This window comes from Cyanistes caeruleus, chromosome 9 (genome assembly GCF_971803275.1).
Source record: "Cyanistes caeruleus chromosome 9, bCyaCae1.hap1.1, whole genome shotgun sequence".
NCBI lineage: Eukaryota > Metazoa > Chordata > Aves > Passeriformes > Paridae > Cyanistes > Cyanistes caeruleus.
This window is the reverse complement of record NC_141709.1, coordinates 18,268,804-18,287,613: the sequence shown is the minus strand read 5'-3', so window position 1 is coordinate 18,287,613 and position 18,810 is coordinate 18,268,804. Positions and strand designations below refer to the sequence as shown.

At 37.4% G+C, this 18,810-nt stretch overlaps 1 protein-coding gene across 26 annotated transcripts in view; it reads left to right on the top strand.

Moving 5' to 3' along the window:
• The window catches only part of BRDT (bromodomain testis associated), a 48,365-nt gene extending 33,402 nt beyond the window's left edge, over nt 1-14,963 (top strand). For 9 of the 26 annotated variants that reach the window (XM_023932082.2, XM_023932081.2, XM_023932083.2 and 6 more), the window contains 14 exons: nt 626-754; nt 922-1,110; nt 2,327-2,514; nt 2,589-2,878; nt 2,964-3,077; nt 4,590-4,715; nt 5,600-5,667; nt 6,870-7,047; nt 7,777-7,889; nt 9,161-9,302; nt 11,060-11,133; nt 12,414-12,631; nt 13,883-14,042; nt 14,761-14,963. In XM_023932082.2, the coding sequence (XP_023787850.2) occupies nt 626-754; nt 922-1,110; nt 2,327-2,514; nt 2,589-2,878; nt 2,964-3,077; nt 4,590-4,715; nt 5,600-5,667; nt 6,870-7,047; nt 7,777-7,889; nt 9,161-9,302; nt 11,060-11,133; nt 12,414-12,631; nt 13,883-14,042; nt 14,761-14,829 (2,058 nt within the window). In that variant the 3' untranslated portion in view covers nt 14,830-14,963. The remainder of the gene's footprint in view (nt 1-625; nt 755-921; nt 1,111-2,326; nt 2,515-2,588; nt 2,879-2,963; nt 3,078-4,589; nt 4,716-5,599; nt 5,668-6,869; nt 7,048-7,776; nt 7,890-9,160; nt 9,303-11,059; nt 11,134-12,413; nt 12,632-13,882; nt 14,043-14,760) is intronic. The other 17 variants (XM_086901959.1, XM_086901960.1, XM_086901963.1 and 14 more) reach the window with 3 other exon arrangements.
• Nucleotides 14,964-18,810: the final 3,847 nt, after the last annotated feature.

Below are 18,810 nucleotides of genomic sequence, written 5' to 3'. Positions count from 1 at the left end.
TCAATATTCTTGGTCAAGTGCCATAGAACACTGGGTGTTTACATGACACATTTCACCTTTTTAGTGGAAAGCAACCATTCTAGATGAAGATATGTGGACAACACCCTGTGAACAGTGAATTTGTATGGGGTAAAGTATTTATCCCAGTTAAGCTCCACTTTTTGGGAGAATGTTCAATTTTAATAGCTTACTGAATTATCTTGAAAGCTGAGTTGTACAATACAAAGGTTTATTTCCCAATTTCTAGTCCATTAGTTTGATTCCAGCTATTATGGAATAAGCTTTGTGTAAATAGCATGCATGGAATCAAAAACAGATGCTGAGCTCAGAACCAAATAAAACCACCCAAACATTGTTGTCTTGACCAAGTGCTGTAACTAGTACTACAAAGTCCTTTCAGCAGTTAGAATAAAATCTGTTTAAAAGGCGGGGGGGGGGGGCCTCTTATTTTGTTAAAGAGACAGTGTTGAAATGAGATGCAGGTATTTCCATCATGTTTTTTATAATATTTGTCTTGATACAGCTGAACCTGAATGTGCATGTTAAAATTCTTGTTCCTCCCTGCTTTCTGCCAGTTCATGGTGATGCTGTCTACTAAGTGTGCCTTAATTTTCTTTTCCTCTAGAAGAAAATGGATAACTTCGAATATAATGATATACAAGAATTTGCTACAGATGTTAGATTAATGTTCATGAGCTGCTATAAACGTAATTCTTCAGACCATGAAATAGTTGCTATGGCAAGAAAACTTCAGGTGAGTTATCTTTTAAGTCAGAATTGAAAAAGAATAGTTCATCTCATGCTCTGATGTAGAATCTGCTAATGTTACTGAACTGTGTTGCTGTGCAGTTCTACAAGTAGTAGCTGCATAACACTTTAAGAAATCTGAAAAATATGCTGTTTCCAAACCTAACTCTTCAGGATGTTTTTGAAATGCACTTTGCTAAAATTCCTGATGAACCTGTTGCAAGTGATCATCTGCCACATCCTGTGAGTGAAATGAAAGAAGCTTATTCCAGTGAAAGTAGTAATGATAACTCCTCAGAAGAAAAATCATCTGAAGACTCTGAAGAGGAAAGAGAAGTGCACCTCAAAAAGCTTCAGGAGCAAGTAAGAATTAGTACTTAATGTGTGTGACTTAAGATATCTCTGGTGATGCCACTTTCAGTGGTCTATTCCAAGGCTTAGCAACAAAAATCAGTTTTTAAAAGATTCTAGTAACTTGTATTTTTAATACAGAATTTTATTCCCTTCTGGAAGCACTGCCCAATGTTAAACAAGTAGTGCCTCAAAAAATACAGTGAGCAGTTGTTCTACTACTCTTGCCTACCACGTTTTCAGAGGACTCTCAAACTTGGTAGAAAATAATACTGTGTTCCTGTGGAATGAGAGCCTCCAGGTACTCCACGTGTAGCTCACTGGCATGTTGTTTCTACATTTTTTTCACATGCTCAAAAAACATTGTTCTTACCCTCAGACTCTTTTGAGCCACACAAAAGCAAGTGATTAATTTATTCTTCAGCAAGCTCAGTATGAGAGAGAAAAGGTATCTCATACTAACCAGTGAAGCAAAACTATGCTTCATATTAGGAGTGGGATGGGTGTTGCTTCTGCTTGAACATAAATTTTTAACTTTTTGCCACTGTATCTATAAACTTTGGGGGAAATTAGCATTTGCTGTTAGTCAAATGAAGGGACAGTTTTTGGTCCTTGTCAGATTAGCATCATCAATTTATGAATGTAGGGAGAAGGACAAATGTAAGTGTACAAGCCAACCTTTACAGTAGTGAAGTATTTCAGTATGTTTGATTTCTAATCTCATCATCTGACCATCTTCCAATTCCTGAAGTTTAAACAAAGTTTTGTTAATCTCTTCTCTGATATTCTTAGTATGTCCCAACTAGCCACTTTATATTGCAAAATAAGATGCATGAGCCCGGTCCCTCTTGCCTAATTCAGCAATGCTGTAGAAATATAACCTAATAAGGCATTCATGTGCATTCCAAATTCCTGAAATTAGAGAGGCCACTGGAAAGCCCTAGTGATGATTCTTTTTTTTGGGGTGGGGGGTGGGTGTTTATGTATTCTTGACAGAATGCTAAAAGGTACATGCTCTTAGAAATGTCTGCATAAAATAAACAGTCCTACATCTTCTAGGTGCATAATCTGTGACTAAGATACAATATAGTAAAATGTTTGGAAAGCAGACATCCTATTAATATCCACTAAGCTCCCCCAAATTTCCTGTGATATTTAGGACCAGTTTATTGTTTTTCCTACATTGCCCAAGATAATCAGCATTTTGATTTTTTTGGTTTTTTGATAGCTTAAAGCTCTTCACCAGCAGTTGTGGCTTTTGACCAAAGCATGCTTATCTAGACCAGAAAAGAAAAAAGGGAAGGCTAAAAGTGAGAAAAGAAAGAATAAGGAAAAAGCAGAAATAAAAAGCTTGATTCAAAAGAAGAAAAATCTGAAATACATAAAGAAATCTAAGAAAAATCTGTCTTTAAACATGTAAGTGTGGGGAACTTGTGTGGGTGTCAAATTATTTTAAACTGCTGTTACTGCAGTGTACTTTTTTCCTGCAGTCAATCAAAGAAAACCATGCAGCAGGTCTTGTTGGCACATAAGTCAGAAGATGAAGATGGTGCCAAACCTATGAATTATGATGAAAAACGACAGTTGAGTTTGGACATAAATAAACTCCCTGGAGATAAGCTTGGGAAAGTAGTTGATATAATACAGTCAAGAGAACCTGCACTGAGGAACTCTAACCCTGATGAGATAGAAATAGATTTTGAAACCTTAAATGCTTCAACGCTCAGAGAACTAGAGAAATATGTAGCAACCTGTTTGAGGAAGAAACAAAGGAAGCAGGGTATGTAGCATGAAGTGATGTTTTTAAAAGCCCATTAGATTTGCTTTCTGGTTTGCTTTTATGTTAACTTCTGTTTCACATGCAGCTAAAAAAACAACAAAGTCAAAAGAAGAATTTAATTTTGAGAGGAAACAAGAGCTAGAGAAGAGACTACTGGATGTCAATGGTCAACTAAACCCAAAGAAGGAGAGCTTCAAGAGTAATGTGGCTCTTACTTTTACTCATTTGCAATGGAAATAGGTTAAAGCGGAATTCTTCCCTTGGGCTTCAGTCCTGTTACATATCTGGAGGCTTTCTCCTCAGAACAGTTGGGGTCTTAAGCTTCCCACTGCTAGTTTCAAGATTCTTTCTATGCTGAATGAACTGGAGTTACAGCAGAAAATTTGGTCATTTACTTCTCTTCTCTAAAACAGCTTCTTTATTCGTGCACCTAATACTTTATTACAGGTAAAGATGGTAACAGTTTCAGAAATTAAGGGACACATGCTAACATATGAAAACTTGGTGGGGAGCGTAGAGGGTCACACAGTTTGAAATTAATTTTCTGTGGTTAAGGAACTCAAGAATAACCAATTCTAATAATACTTGTTATGTGGCAGCGACACTAATGCTGTCATGCTAACGAAACTTGTGTGTCGGTGACAGGTGTGCTGTGTTATCTTAGACTTAAGGAAGTGTCCTAGGAGAAGAATTCAGTTTTTCAGGCAATAATTCATTTCAAGCTCAAAGCCAGAAATTCAGTGCATACTTGAGCTGTACACTCACTGATGGTTCTCATATGGGGATGAAAATGGATCAATGCAGCTGATGCTGCTATTATAAGTCAAGCTGTTCCTCATTAAAATTGTGAGTGCTATTATTGCCCTCCACTGGATATCTATTTAGCTCCTATGTAAAATCAGCTAAAATGAGGGAAGCAGCCCTGGAAGACACAGGGACAGTTGTATCCAGCATTAGCTCAGTCAAGTCTTCCTGTGTCTGGTTTACATAATGGCTTGAAAATATTCTACAAAGAAGAGCTTAGAGAAGCTGCTGAAATCAATTATGAACTATATGTTGTGAGGAGAGGGAAGAAGCTGGCTTAGGAATCTTTACATCTGGTATCTGGCTTGTTTATAAGAGCTAAATTTGGACTTGTGTCCAGGGAAACAGGTATGTGTAACTTCTCATTTTCGAAGCTTCCACAGAGCAAAAACTTTGAAAAAGGTTTGACTGCAAAATCATTATGAGCTTAGCTAAATCAACCCTGCAGATACAAAATAGTCAGATGGTGGGGAGGTGGCAAAAAATGGTAGTTTGGGAGTGCACATGGCTAAGGAAAGAAAAGCTGGCTGTAGATAAAAACTCTGCAGGCAAGTCTGGCAGCAGCAACATGCACAGAAACAGGCTCTTAACTGCAGGAAAGCTTATGGGGAAAATTCCTTGAATTGTGTCTTAAGTCTGTACAGTTTGCATCTAATTCAGAGTTGTAAATCGTATGATTATTGCTTCTCCTTGTATATTTCATTCCTTCAACTAGCTTGCTGCTGGTAAATCCCACTTCTCTCTAGGGTGGCCTTTGTTTTCAAGTCAACTGCAAAACGGACAGTAGGCAAGGAAGTGAAATAGAATGAACTCTTGCATGGGAGAGTAGACCTAACAAGGCTGCTTATATTCTTGTATACAAAGAATGCTCCACTGCAGGTTGTTATGAATTCTTTTTCTCCTGCAGTTGAAAACAATGCTGAGTCAAGTACTGGGCCAAGCAGACTGAGTGACAGCAGCAGCAGCTCTTCAGATTCCAGCAGCAGCACCAGCAGTGATTCTAGCTCCTCAGACAGCAGTGACTCTGAATCAGGTTTGAAAGCTTATTTTTGTGTTTGTGTGGGCAAAATATCTTCTCTCTTAGCATCTAATCTTCCACATGCTTACTAAGAATTACAGTTATCTTTGGTTTGCTCCACTTTGAAGGCTCAATTCTAATGCTATGCAATGAAATGAATGCCTTAATACTGAGATTCCAGGTAACACAAAACCACTACAGGTAACCAAACACCACCACATCACTTCAACTTACCAGTGAAAATCTTTAGGCACCAAAATAAGATAGCAAAAGGTCTTTGTATCTAACCTGGACACTTGGCTATTGGGCTGTAGTTTAATCTTGTAGCTTTGATCCCTTTTTGAAAGTGTGATTCACTTTGCTTTCATCTTCTGGTCTGCAGCATGAAGGGTGACCTGAGAACAAAAGTGCCTACAGCATTAACCTGTAGAGCCAAAATCAGCCCTGGTGCTTAAACTATTTCAAGCTTGTTTGAAAGTTATTACAGCATCAGAACACTGAATGATGTTTCTCTGTACACAGAACTTTAGTTTTCTAGGACAGAATAGATCTGCCAAGCTGGAGGTCTACAGTGCAGATCTCCGTATGATGAGGTACAAGGTGAGATGAATGCTCAGCCCCCAGCAGTGTGAGGGGAGCAAACACAGTGTATCAATGGCAATGAAGACCTTGGTCCTGCAGAAATCTTTATGGTCTCTTTTTATATCTGGGAGAAGTTCTCTAAACACATCTAGCTCAAGTCAAAGTATGCAAGATAAGAATGCTCCTTTCATTGTGAGGTTTGATTCAAGGTACAACTGCAACTCACACCTTATGTGTGAATAATGAAATATACATAAGTGACTGATTTGGGTTTTTTTTCCATCCCCCTTTTTCTGCTCACCTCACTGTATTTACAGTTACAGAAACCTGTTCAAAACAGACTGGAGCCAGGCAGAACTGTCCAGCTTCTATGGAAAAGTCTAAGGTAAACCTGGCTGGAATGGATATAAAAATTTTACCCTAAACAAATAACAAAGTTATTACACAAATAACTTTAACAAAATTATTTTTAACATACAATGGTAATAGAAATTATGCAACTTTATCAGAAAATAATGAATATAACTTGAATGCTATTTGTTCTGTAGGACTGATTGCTATGAAGATGACCCATGAACTGTTTGTTAAAAGTACTTTATGCATCTGTATAGGAACAGATATACTGGGAGATCTTCTGAGACTTTCACCTTTTATAATCATTGTGGTGATTGTGTTTGATGAAGAAGGTCAGAATGTTCTGACCCACCCCAATATGCCCCACCCACCCCCAAAAAAGGGAAATACTCTCCAAATCGATCTGAGTATAGAACCTGATAAACAGTGCAAGCCCCACTTAAATGTTTTTTCATCTATTAGTAACCTCAGTTCTACACCTGAAAATAAATAAATTGTACAATATACCACTTATTTTCAGGATACTTTAATGTTGCTTATTGTTATGATATTATTAGAACCAAGAGCAGTTTTATCTAGAAATATTTCTTAACGCCTCTTACATGGAATTGCTCTATTCCTGTATTATACAGTGGGTGTTATTTCTTGTCAAGGTTAGCTGCCTTTAACAATTTCCCTTGAAGCTACCAGAGACAGAGACCTTGAATTTCAAAGCAAAATCACAGCCAAACCTTCATTCTTCTTGTAATAGACTGACTTTCCCTTAAAGTACAGGAAACTAGGCCGCAAATTTATTATTCAGCTGCTCCTTCTGCATCTTCATAAGCAAAGATTCAGGGAAGGAATTATGCAACACCTTTTTGCTTAACAGCTCTGCAGCCTCTGCAGTGACAGAATGACAGCAATAAACTTGAGAAAACAGGATCCAGGAAATGAGCTTCATCTTGGTCAGTTGTAACAGCCCCTTACTGACCTTCTGAGTAGCAGGAAACATCACACTTCACATTACGTTTTGTTCTCAGGGGTTTTCTGTACCTGTCAGACCGAGGCAGTGAGTGCACTTTACCTCATGGCTTTTTGTCATCAAAACCCTTAGGAAATGATGGATCATTATCACAATACAAGGGGTACTGAATCCAATAAACAGTGGAAATAATAGGTAGTGGTGGAAAAAGAGGATCAAATAGCTATTAAAGAAAATTGGCTGTATTAACTATTGCAGTCTCTTTATAGAGAATACCACTTTGTTTGCAGAAGACATCCTGCAATGCTGTTCTACAAGCACAGCCCTCCTCTCCTACTAGCAGCCTGCAAAATCATGGATCATCTGAACTGCAGCAGCAACCTCCCAATGTAGTGCAAAGGCTTCAGTGCCTTAATCCATCAGAACAAAATGCTCAGACTCTCTCAGGTAATACCTTTATGGCTACATTCAACTGCTGAGGAAAGAAGGGTTATCTGGATGCTTGTATTGCCCACCAAAGCTTACCTTGGCATTTTGGAGGTTAACAAGTGGATAACTGAAAAATTCTTGCAGGGTATGGATTACCAAAGAGCATAGTGTAAATTAAAGCATGACAGCACTGAGGATTGGCTAGGGGTTTCAGATTAGTGGGACACTTGTGGTGGGGCATAGTATTAAAGACAGGTGTTCATGTGTCCTTCCAATGAGATGGAAAAAGATGCTGTAGTGAACTTGGAATTACAGGAAGTGTTGGACACCTTAAGGCAAGATTAGGCTTAAACCCATGCCCACTACCCAAGCTCATGTCTGAAATGCCTATTAGCTGAATGTAAGGCTTGGTGCCACAGGTCCTCTGAACTGACTGGTGCTGTTTAGACACATCAGATACATGAAGCTGCTTAGGGACTTGATCCAAGCAGCTACTTTCCCTCCCTCACTTCAAAAAGCCTATTAACATCAGACACTTCTGAGATTTTGGTAGAAGACAGCATGAACTGGTAGCTGATTAACTGAGAAGTCAATTAAAAACTAATTAAAAATAACTCTGAAATCATGTGGCTAGAATATGTATCTCTATACTGAGTTACTCCACAGATCTAAACAGTGACCTAATTTTGAGATGTAGGACTGCATTTTGCATGGTAGAGGAAAAATCATACCCTACTTCTTTCTTAGATAAAATCTCAGCTGTACCTGTTCTGCATGATGCTCCAGACCAGCAAACTCCTCAGAGCACTCCAAAGACAAATCAGTCTTCTGTCACCCACTCCAGAAGTGTTCTTCCAGAGGTGAATACATGCTTCTCCCCAGTGAATTAATTTCAAACAGCATCTATAAAGCATGTTCTTACCCTTCAAATAAGATGTAATATAATACTTCAGGCTTGAATTTGATGTGATGATGGAAAGCCATTTAAGGTTTACAACAAAAGTTTTCTAAAACCCCAATAATGAAGTGATTCTTATCCTTTACTAGGGTATTGCTTCATTGACTATTGGCTGCAATACAAAAAGAAAGTTTGGCTGATCACATTTATAGTGTACTATAAAGTTTATTTCTTTTCAGGACTATAACTTGAATTTAAGTAACCCTTGTACACTTGGTTAAAAGTCCATCCTGTGAACCAACAGCTTTACAAAAGAGGCAGATTATAATTGGTGTTTTGGTTTTGTAGAAATATCAATTTCACAAACACAGCAATACTGAGGATGTAGAGGCTATAATGGGAAAGTGTGTTGCTTTTCCTGTTTTCCTAAAGCTATGGAAACTGAGGCTTTCAGGGTCTAGATGAGATTGTAAAATATTTAATCACTGTTGAGTTCTGTCCTAATATGCTCTTGGGAGAGTATCCTGGTTAGAAGGGCCTGTGTGGACCAAAGGAAGTTATGGATGTTACTACAGCATGAGCATTTCCACCCTATGATGATTAATAATCTTTCTGAATGTGGTTGAAAATTTAGTTGCTTTAATCAGGCCTTTTGGCAATGGATAGAAATTGCCTCTTGAATCTGTGAGCACAACAATTTGTCCTGCAAGTAAGGATGAAAAGCAGCTTACCCTTTCCTATTGGTGTCCACTGTCCAAGGTAGCAGGTAATGCAAATTATGACTCAAGTTTGTGCAGTACTGTCCTTAGTTCAAGGGTTTACTACACAGACTAATCTTGCACAGAGAGAAAAATACCACTGCACTGAAGATCAGTTACCCTTTGCCCTGATCCAAAAGCTAGATGCAGCAACTGCCTTTGACAACTTCATTCTGCTGTACAATGCTAAGGGTTAAAGATCTTGTATCAGTTTCTTATGCTCTACCCACTCAATCACTTGGGATTGCTGGGCCATGCATATTCTAAATCTGAAGTCTTGATGTATGAACTTGCTTTGCTTACCATAATATGAATGAAATCTATTTCTTCCCTGGTGTTTACAGGAGCTAGAGCTGTATGAATTTGCTGCTCTAAGCTTCTAAACCTTTAATCCTGATGTTGTATAATAAGAATCCTCATATGCTTAACACAAGTAATATGAAGAATATATTTTGAAGTCTAGCTTCTCTTCTAGGTGTCCAACACCATTTTCCAAGTTGATGGTGTGGACTGGACTAAACAAGCTGAGCAAACAAGGCATCTAGACAAATCAAATAAACTTCAAAACAAGACCAACCTGAGAACTGCTGATTTAATTTCCATAAATCAAGAACAAAGTATGTAATGTCATAATAAAAACTGTAACTATTATCAGGGGTGCAAAGTTAAAAATGCATATGAAACTGCATATGAATCTGGTTTAAAGAAATATCATGCTGAACACTTGTATATCAATCAGTTTGCAGGATAATGGTGGGTATGAAGTTTTCCCTTACTCTTTCTTTTTTATTTACTACTTAAAAAAACCCAAAAAAACAACCCACAAACAAAACAAAAGTAAAATTAAACGGATGTTTGGTTCTTGTTTTGTGTTAAAATATATAAAGATATATATAAAGGAAATTAGTTTTTGATTTAATACTTAGGGTTTTGAATGCACTACTAGGGATATGTAAATCAGTCTTCATGAAGTCTGAGAACTGATGCTTCAATCTGTTGAACTTCACTGGCCTTTGAAATGTCTTCTGCTGAAACTTCATGGAGTTCTTTTCCCAGGGCACTTCATATGTATTTTGGGTTATCTTTGGCTTTTGGTGACAAGGATCTGACAGCAAATCAATGTCAAAGAGACTTTCACTATGGAATAAACTTGCAATTATTACAAGAAACTGTCTCTCTGAAAGCTGCATTCTATACATCATACATATTTCTATGACTAAACTGAAGGGCTGAACATCCATGCTCTGTGTGTACAGTATTACCTGACATGATTGTTTTGGTTTCTCCTTTACTCTTGGCCCTCTAGAACACCTCTGCAGGGAGGGAAGAAGCTTCTGAAAACTTGAGGAAATTAGAAGGCAGAGCTTGTTCACTGATGAACTCTTATTTTTGGCAAGGAATCATGCTAAGTAGTTGCAGTGTATCAAAGCAATTCTGAACATGGAGATTTAATTCTCCATGAATTTCTAATAATTTTTGGGTCTTATCACACCAAGCCATGCATCTACTCCCCACTTTTGCTTAGACTTGCAGCAGCTGGAACTGGTATATGGCCTCAGCTAGGGATTTTCACTTATGAAGTTTTGGGACTGTGAGTTCTCTCTGAAAACCCCTTTAATGACTGAGGTTTAATGTCTGAGGGTCTGATACTTTGAAGCCAGAATTCTGGATTCAAGCATTCAAAAACTTATCCTTTGCATAAAAAAAAAGCTGACATTTTACCTGAAATTTTTATTAAGCATTACTTAAATACTGAAATATCTCAAACTACAGTACAGGATTGTTGCTGAATGAGAGAAAATGTGTTGTTTATCTCTGGTTTGAAAATACAGTTTGGGTTTATTTTTTCCCCTAAAATAATAAGTAACAGCATGGAGTATTTGTGTGTCTTTAGGCTACTGGAAATGCGATGCCCTTGATGGCAGACCTATCTGCTTTTAAAAAAAGTAAATAGGGATGAGAGCTTTAGGTGAAATGAGTTTGCATGATCAATCAGGAACTCAGAATTTTGGAATCAAAAGGAAAGAGGGCTGGATGGGAAGGGGAGAAAGTGAGTAAGTGCCAGAGTGCTGTGTTGAAGCTTCCTGACCAAACCTTTTGAGCATTCTGCTGTGACTGCTCCTAGAACTAACCTGGAGTTAATTTCTCATCTATAGTTGAGCTAACTATACTTTTTCCTTCCCAAAAGTGGTCCTGTTCAACTTAAGCTTAGGAAATATTTGGGAGAATTTCTGTGATTCTGAACCAAATAATAAACTGTAACCTAAGCTTTTAAGTCAATTCCTTGAATGACTAAAGTTTTATCATTTAAATTTGAGAAATAATAGTCTACAAAACCAACACGATTGAAAAGGCTTTTTTATTCTTCCATCAGGTCATTGTACACTCAGTGATAAATCTAATGATAAAAACATACTAGAGCCAATACCTGAACTTCTTCCAAGAAAGGTAAGTGGTGCTTAAGTTCTGTTTGAGAAAAGGCTGAATTTATTTACCAGATTGGATAACTCCCTGACCTAGGATCTTCTTTAGGATCTTCTCTAAATACCTGTTCTTTCATGATTAGAATATTTAGTGTACGATAGGTCTTTGTCATTGTTATAATTTGCACAGATTTATCTCATTTTTAGTGCTAAAACCATACAAATCTATGGACTCCATTACAGAAGGTTAAGTATATACGATACATACACACACACACATACATAAACACATATATATATAATATGCCCATGTTGCCATATTAAAATATGGCTTGTTTCATGTAGTTTTAATATTTAAACAAGGAACTAGTGTTCCTTGATCTAGTTCTGATTTCCAAGTTATTAGTGTGTTTTCTCTTACTGATCCAATAACAAGAGTAGTGTGGAATATAGTCTTGGTGCTATTGGAAAATCTGTTCTGAAATAAAACAAAGCACTTTCAATGACTAGAGGTATTTATGACAGTTGAGCAAAATCCTTCTAGCATACAGTAAGTTATAGTAATTGGAAGGATAGAGACATTTTCTTATCTGTTAAATTATTGTATTGTAATCAGCTAATATATAGAAAACATTAAATAAAAATTACTAATAATAGATCATGTCAACCTCTGGACTTAGAAAGTTTTCTATATCATCTGCTGAACTAAAATGTTTCTAGGATTTTTCTTTAGGCACTTAGCTTTCAGAAAGCTATTATGTAGCACGATGAATTCAATTCCAAAAATATGCATTTCCTTCATAGGCGAATGCTTCTGCTAGAAGCAGGATTTCTTAAGAATGCTGGTTTTATTCTGATCTATGCTGTGAAGAAAATGCCACAGGGGAACAAATAAAACCCACAAGCCTAATATAAAACTATTGCTATGTAAGGGTTACATACAGAAATTAGATGGATGTTCTCTGTATTAAAACCTTGTCAATGGACCTTGTGTGAACTCAGCCTTGTGAATTCATGTTTTCTGAAATGAGAAAGTGGAGAGGTTGACTTGAACAGTCAGAATAGTTACAAATGCTAACAGTTGTTGGCATATTGCCAAAGACTCTCAAAGTTGATTAGAAAGCACATCAAAATCTGCTCAGAGTGCTGTATTTGCACTAATATTCTGCCAAAGGAAGGATATTTTGGTGTAGATACTTCCAACAGGCCCAGTCAAACAACACTGTGTTAATTTAAGAACTAAGCAGGTAAAGTAGTTGCAGAGTATTTTTTCCTCTTCTAGTTTCCTTTTTCTAATAACTTTAGGAGACAGAATTGAAGACTGTAGATTCCTGGGTAAGCCTATGTAAAACGATGAAGCTTCCAGCTCCAATAAAAGCATCTGCAGAGAGCTTCAATCAGTTCAGAGATGCAGTATTAAAGAGGAGTGGGCAAGTGCAGGAGTCAAAAAGGTCTCTTCTGCAAGCTGAGAGGGAGCTGCAAAATCTTCCGCAAGAAAACAAAAAGTTTGTAACCAGTTCCGTGTAAGTGTTATTCTGGCTTTTACCTGTATGGTGTTTGGGGGCTTAGTTATTCAGGAACAAGGGTTTTGGATTAGGTAATTGCCACATGTCAGGTGAAACTGGGGAGCTGTACCACGCTAAGCTAAACTGCACATCCAAAATGCACAAAGCAGCTTTTTCTCTGTAAATCAGTATTATTTTAGCAGTCACAGAAACTTCTCAAAAATTTATTTTTGTTGTTGCTGTTAGTTTGCTTCTGGATTTTTTTTTGGTTGGTTGGTTTTTGGTTTGGTGTTTGGTTTTTTTTTTTTTTATGGAGGAGAGTTTTGGTTTTTGTTAGTTACTAAGATGAGGGGTTTTGGTCCCCTGGACCACTCATGACCAGAGTTCACACCTTATTTTCCTATACCTGTAGTTAGGAATGTCCTCATCTTAGTGCTCTCCTAAGGGGATACAGGATAGTCTAGTCTTTGAGAGCATAGTGTTAACATAGCTATACAGGGGTTCCTGTGTGCACCACTTCACACAGCAGAATTCTTTGCACTGCTGTAGAAAAGCACCTTCAATAAGCCTCTCCTGTAGTATTCTTCCCTAGTTGTTTGCAGCTCCTGTCTCAGGCAGTGCCCTGAGGTCTATGGGGTCACACTGAGTGGGATAAGTGACTACCTACTAATTACTGCATTACAGTAATATCCCGGAGTTTGTTTGCCACCTTTTGGAAACTCTTTTTGCAATTTTACCCTTCCCAGCAGTCTGCAGTTTTTTCCTTGCCTGCTTTACCCTGTGAAAGATAAAACTGAGCTGCTTCCTGAATTCTCCTGCACTTGCCCATTGCTGGTTGTATTAGAATAAGTCAATTGTTTGGATTGTTTTATTTTAATAATCAGAGCGTTTAAGAGACTTAAGAGTATACTCCTGGTTCAGAAGCCAGTGAAATCTACCTCAAAAAACTAAGTGAAGAGGAAGAAGGTAAAACAAAAACATCACAGGCCAAGAAAGTAAGATAAAATAATTTCAAAGCAAGCATATGTAAATTTTGTGTAGCAAATCTATAAATCCCACATGCATACAGGTTAGAAATGGGACACAGGAAACATAGACCTACTACAATCCAACAGTTGTGTACACAAAACTCTTGTGAAGGAAAACAGTGAGAATCACACTTTAAGTGCTAGGCACTGATTTAAATTATTCGCAGAAATCTATCAGGTTGTTATGAAAAAAAAAAAAAGAACTTTCATCCTATACTGATTTCTTCTCCTGTCTTTAAAGGGGCCATGAAAGCACAGGACTGGATGCCATGGCAGAGACACACTGTGACCTTGAAAAAGAAATACAGAAGAGTAAAGTGCCTGAAGCTCAACAACATATTCTTGACCAAGACCGTAACTTGGCTAGAAAAATGGAACAAGAACGCAGGAGGAAGGAAGCAGTAAGTTTCTGACTCTTGCCATGTGATTTTTTTTTTCAACTTTACTAGAGAATAAACAGATATTGTGTCAGGTTCTTATTTCAAAGGATCTGAATGATTGAAAACAACAGAACTATACCACATGAAGAGGTAGTCCAGAAAATGCAATAGGAAACTCAAAGTGTGTCTTCAACTGACATCATGTGAAAAGCTATCTGCTTGGTGCCAGTACTCCCATAAGCTTAGAATAATTGTGTAGTAAAATAAAGTTCTGAAGAGGAGCCCCTGCCCTCTAAATAATTTCAAACCTTGAGTGTTGCAAGCTGTCCATCCTCCTTAATGTGTTCCGTATCAACAAAAGTGCTAGTCATACTGTTCTGGTATGAAATTCCAGGCCTGAGCCTTTTAAAACTAATTGGTTTTATTGGTGACAGTAATTAATTCTTTTTAATTGCTACCTTTTTTAGATTAAAAAAAAATTAAAAATTCATAGTGTTGTACAATGGAATGGAAGCACCAGTGTGAGACTGTGCTGGATTCAGATAACTTCAACTGAAGCTTTCATCCTTCAGCTTTTTTCTGAAGGCAACATGTGCACTCAAACTTGTCATAACAGAAAAGACATACATTTTTTGAGAAGATGCTTTATAGTTTTCTCCTAGATCATTAGGTATTTGACCTGCATAGTATTTGTTAATGTCTGACTGCTCTGAAAAGACACTTGTTTGCTTTCTTGCAGACAGCTTGGATAATTGATGTGAATCTGCAGAGAGATATTATGGCATCTTTTGAAGAATATCTTGAGTGAAAGCAGTAGTCTGCATAGAATTTAACTTCAAACTACTATGAGCAGCATAGTTTTGTACTAGTTAGGATCTTATGTTCAGACCACTTTAAAGGTCTTCTATAAAATGCTTTGTATTAAAAGCTTGTTCATTAATAGCTGAAGTGTCACAAGATTTATTTCTTTTTACTGATTATTTTTAACATGTCATCTAGTCAGCTACATAGTGGAATGGAGTTGTTCATTTATTGCAGTTTCATATGTTGTGTATATATGGTATTAAAAAAATCTCTTTACTGTGACACACCTGCACAAAATCTGGGCTGTGACAAAGATCTCTCTAAAAGTGATGCTGTCTTAGGGGTGTGTAACATTACTTGTAATCACAAAAAAGCTTCCATTAACTCTATTATTTCAGCAGCAAATCTTATGTACTTGCAAGTCTTTTAAGGCCCAGATGTGTTTTATGTATTTTATGTTAACATAGCATTTAGCTAAGGGTGCAAACATGTTTGCCATAAAGTTCTGTTCTTCTCAGGAAGAAATTATGGAAAATTTGCTCCAGTTTGAAAGATTTTCTGATTGATGCAAGATATTATTAATGTAAAAAAATTGTCTGAGGTAGAAACCAGAATGTAAAAACCACACATTCTTGTTGATTATATACAGCTATGGGAAATTAATGTGGGACTAATAAAACATTGGTTTATAGAATTAATACCAAAACACAATGTGTATTACAGAAATGTTGGGGGGAAGGGGAGCCCCTTCAGACAATCTGTTTCAGTAGTCTCCAAGCCCTTTTTGTCATATACCCCATCATTTAAATATTTTAAGCATTATTTATTAATTTATAAATTATATACAATATTCCACTGTACTAGTATATTTTTTATATTACACTATAATATTTTCAATTTCTGTTTTTAACCCTGCTTATTTATTATTTTATTTTGTAATTTATAAAATTGTATTCAATATTTTCTTCCCACACTCCACTTTGGAGACTACTGATCTCATTGAGCCTCCCACTCAAAACTCTTTCCCTATGGAGAACTTTAATTTGTCAAGTTTCTGGATGAAAACTGAAGGTAACACTGCCAGTTGTGGTGAGGTTCTGCCACAGACAATTAAATTAAGTAAGATAAGTCAACAAAACTTTCCATAAATAACTGAATTTTCAGAGAAAGACAATAGATTGCTACTAAACTCAAAAATGCCAGCTTAAAGCATGCCCAAAAATGCCTGGTCTTTCAGGTAGCAGGCTGATGAGTTAATGCTAGTTCAAATATTTATAGGATATTTATTATTTATTACTTTATTATTCAATAAAGTAATTGTGGATCTTCAAATTCTGCCGTTGCTGGAATGGTATTATTTCATCCTATAGCACAGAGTGTGTACAACAAACACTCAGATTGGGCCAGCACCCCTTGAAATGTCTAGGGATGTCCTGGCCTGGAGGCATGTGCAAGTGTATGCTGTTTGGGAGATTTGAGGACTTGGCTAGGACATGGATTTGGGATGAAAGATGGGTGTTAATGTGAAGTGGTGCTGTTAGGATATCTTTCATATCCACATCAAAAATGACCTACCTTCATTTGTAGTTCATACATTGTTAAGAGCTATTTGTTCTGCAGTAAAATACATCCAGGACTCTCTACCTTGCTGTCACTTTGACACACTTCCTCTCTGGATTAATGCAAGCTCAAGAGCTCTTGCTTTGGAAATAGGAGGTGATAAAGAGCAAGAATTCCTTCTGAGCATTTCATCCACTGGACACAGCTATATGGCATTGCCAGTATGAACTGGTGCTTTTGTCCCTTCAAAAGCTAATTCCAGCTTCCATGATTCTGCTGTCATGATGGCTTAAAGTCACAATGTCAGTGCTCATAGTGCTAATCTGATAAACCTTTTATTTGCAACCTCAAAGTCACTTGGAGAGGATAATCAGCTCCCATCTCAAGACAGAAGGCTGAATCCAGAGGTAAGGGAGATGGCCTCCACATGAAACAAGCCCCTAAGGACTGTTTGCACAAAGCCATGAACACACACAGAGATGCAGAAATACCACTTGGGTAGGTGCCCCCTGCAAAAAACAAGCTGCTTAAATAAACTGTTAGTTACTTAACAGTTAAAAGGTGTACTAAGTTCTATTACACCATTTGTTTACCTTTATCATTTGGGAAAACAGCTGCTTTATTGAGTCACTTGCATACTTGTGTCTATGCTAGTAGATTTTATCTACCTATAAATAACAGGTAAGATGGTAATTAGCTTGAAGAAGTTCCTTTGTCACTAATAAATGGATTATGGTAGATTTCTTACTATCAGCTATGAGTTGGTCAGGCTGGAGGCAGAGGCAGAATCAGTGATGTGCAAAGTTGTCCTCTTTTGTCTCTCAGAGAACCAGGATTAGTTGAGCTGACAAAAGATAAACAGGCAGATGGCACCTTATGGAGGGCAAAGCGCACTGTCAAAGCACGTAAGACCATCTGCGCTGGGGTTGGTTTGGCTTGGCACCCATTAGAACAATAAATTAGAGCAGAAGATGAAAAAATTAAAATACAAAGAAGACAGAAAAATAATTGTTGGGACTCTTAATTTTTCTTATTTATATGACATGTAGAAGATTCTAAGCTTTCTTCTGCAAAATCCTGGAAAATGTGTGGAAGATATTTGGCTTGTACAAATAGGTTTGCCACACACGTGTGGACAGTGTGGTCCTAGAGCACAAAGTGTTTCTAAATAATAGAGGAATTCTACTACTTCCTTGGAAAACAAGACAGCTAAGGCTGCAGGTGAAGGTGCTCAGAAATCCTGCATTAGGGTGTGCAGCAATTTCATTGTGCAAACCCTGCTCAGAGCTACTATGTCACCAGCATTACCTTCTTCCCAGCTCTGATACCAGATTCATACCCACTACCTGAAGATGGCATAGCTGAACTCCATAGCCAAAAGGTCTGTATAGTTTAGAAGTTTGACTTAACTATTGCGGTAGTTAGTGATGTATAAAATAAAAACAAACTTGGTTCTATTTGTGTGAAAAAATGTGCACTGCTTCTTTCTTTGTCCAAGAACTACTGCATATCTTGGCCAAATACCTTTGTATAACGAGGAACATCATGGTTCCATCTTTATTCCTTCTTGTATTCTAGATGCCTATGGGAATTTTATGATTGCTGTGACTAAATCTTTCATCAATCTTTCTTTGAAGGCAAGTGAAACCTTGTGGTCAGTTTCAGGATCTCAAACATGTTTTCCAATTTTTCTTAGGGCACGTTTTCCAGTAATTAATTCTGATTACTGGTTTGTTAAGAAATTTGATGGCTACCATGATATAAACAACAGCTTTGGCCGTTTTGCTCCTGACAAACTTCCGAATTTATCTAACTGGGTCACTGGTTTACTGAGGTGCACTTCAGGGAAAATTGTGCTGCTGCTTAGCCTGATACTGAGAAGTTGCAAAGGCTTCTTCCCTACAAGAAAGGTCATTAGCACGAAGTCTGATGCATAAGAAATTAGCTGTATGCTAATCCTAGGGTTGGCGGTGTGAGTAATCTGAGCACGAAGGGAAAGCTCAGGCTCGGTAGGCATGATTCATGTAATCCTACTGGAGTCTGCAGAGGTCGGTGTCTGAACTGAATCATCTGCATCTGATATTCCTTCTCTTCTTGCCCAAGAGAATGAGGGAGCCTTAAACAGCCCTGCACCTTTTTCCCCAGCACACCAATAAAGCTCCTGACCTTTAATTTGTAAGGCTTGTGCTCAGACAAGGAGCAGGGCTCATGAACCGTGTATCCACCATTGGCAGCTGATGTAGGTTGCTGGAATTTCATTTGTGTTATTGATAACAGGAAGCCTGGCAGCTTTTTACAGCTATTTAAAATGTTATCTTTAGTAACAGAAAATAAATTCATATTAGGATTGTAACTTGTTTAAACTTTTAAATTCATAAAAATGCAGTAACAGGCCATTCTTTATAACATTCCTTTCTTCTGCTTT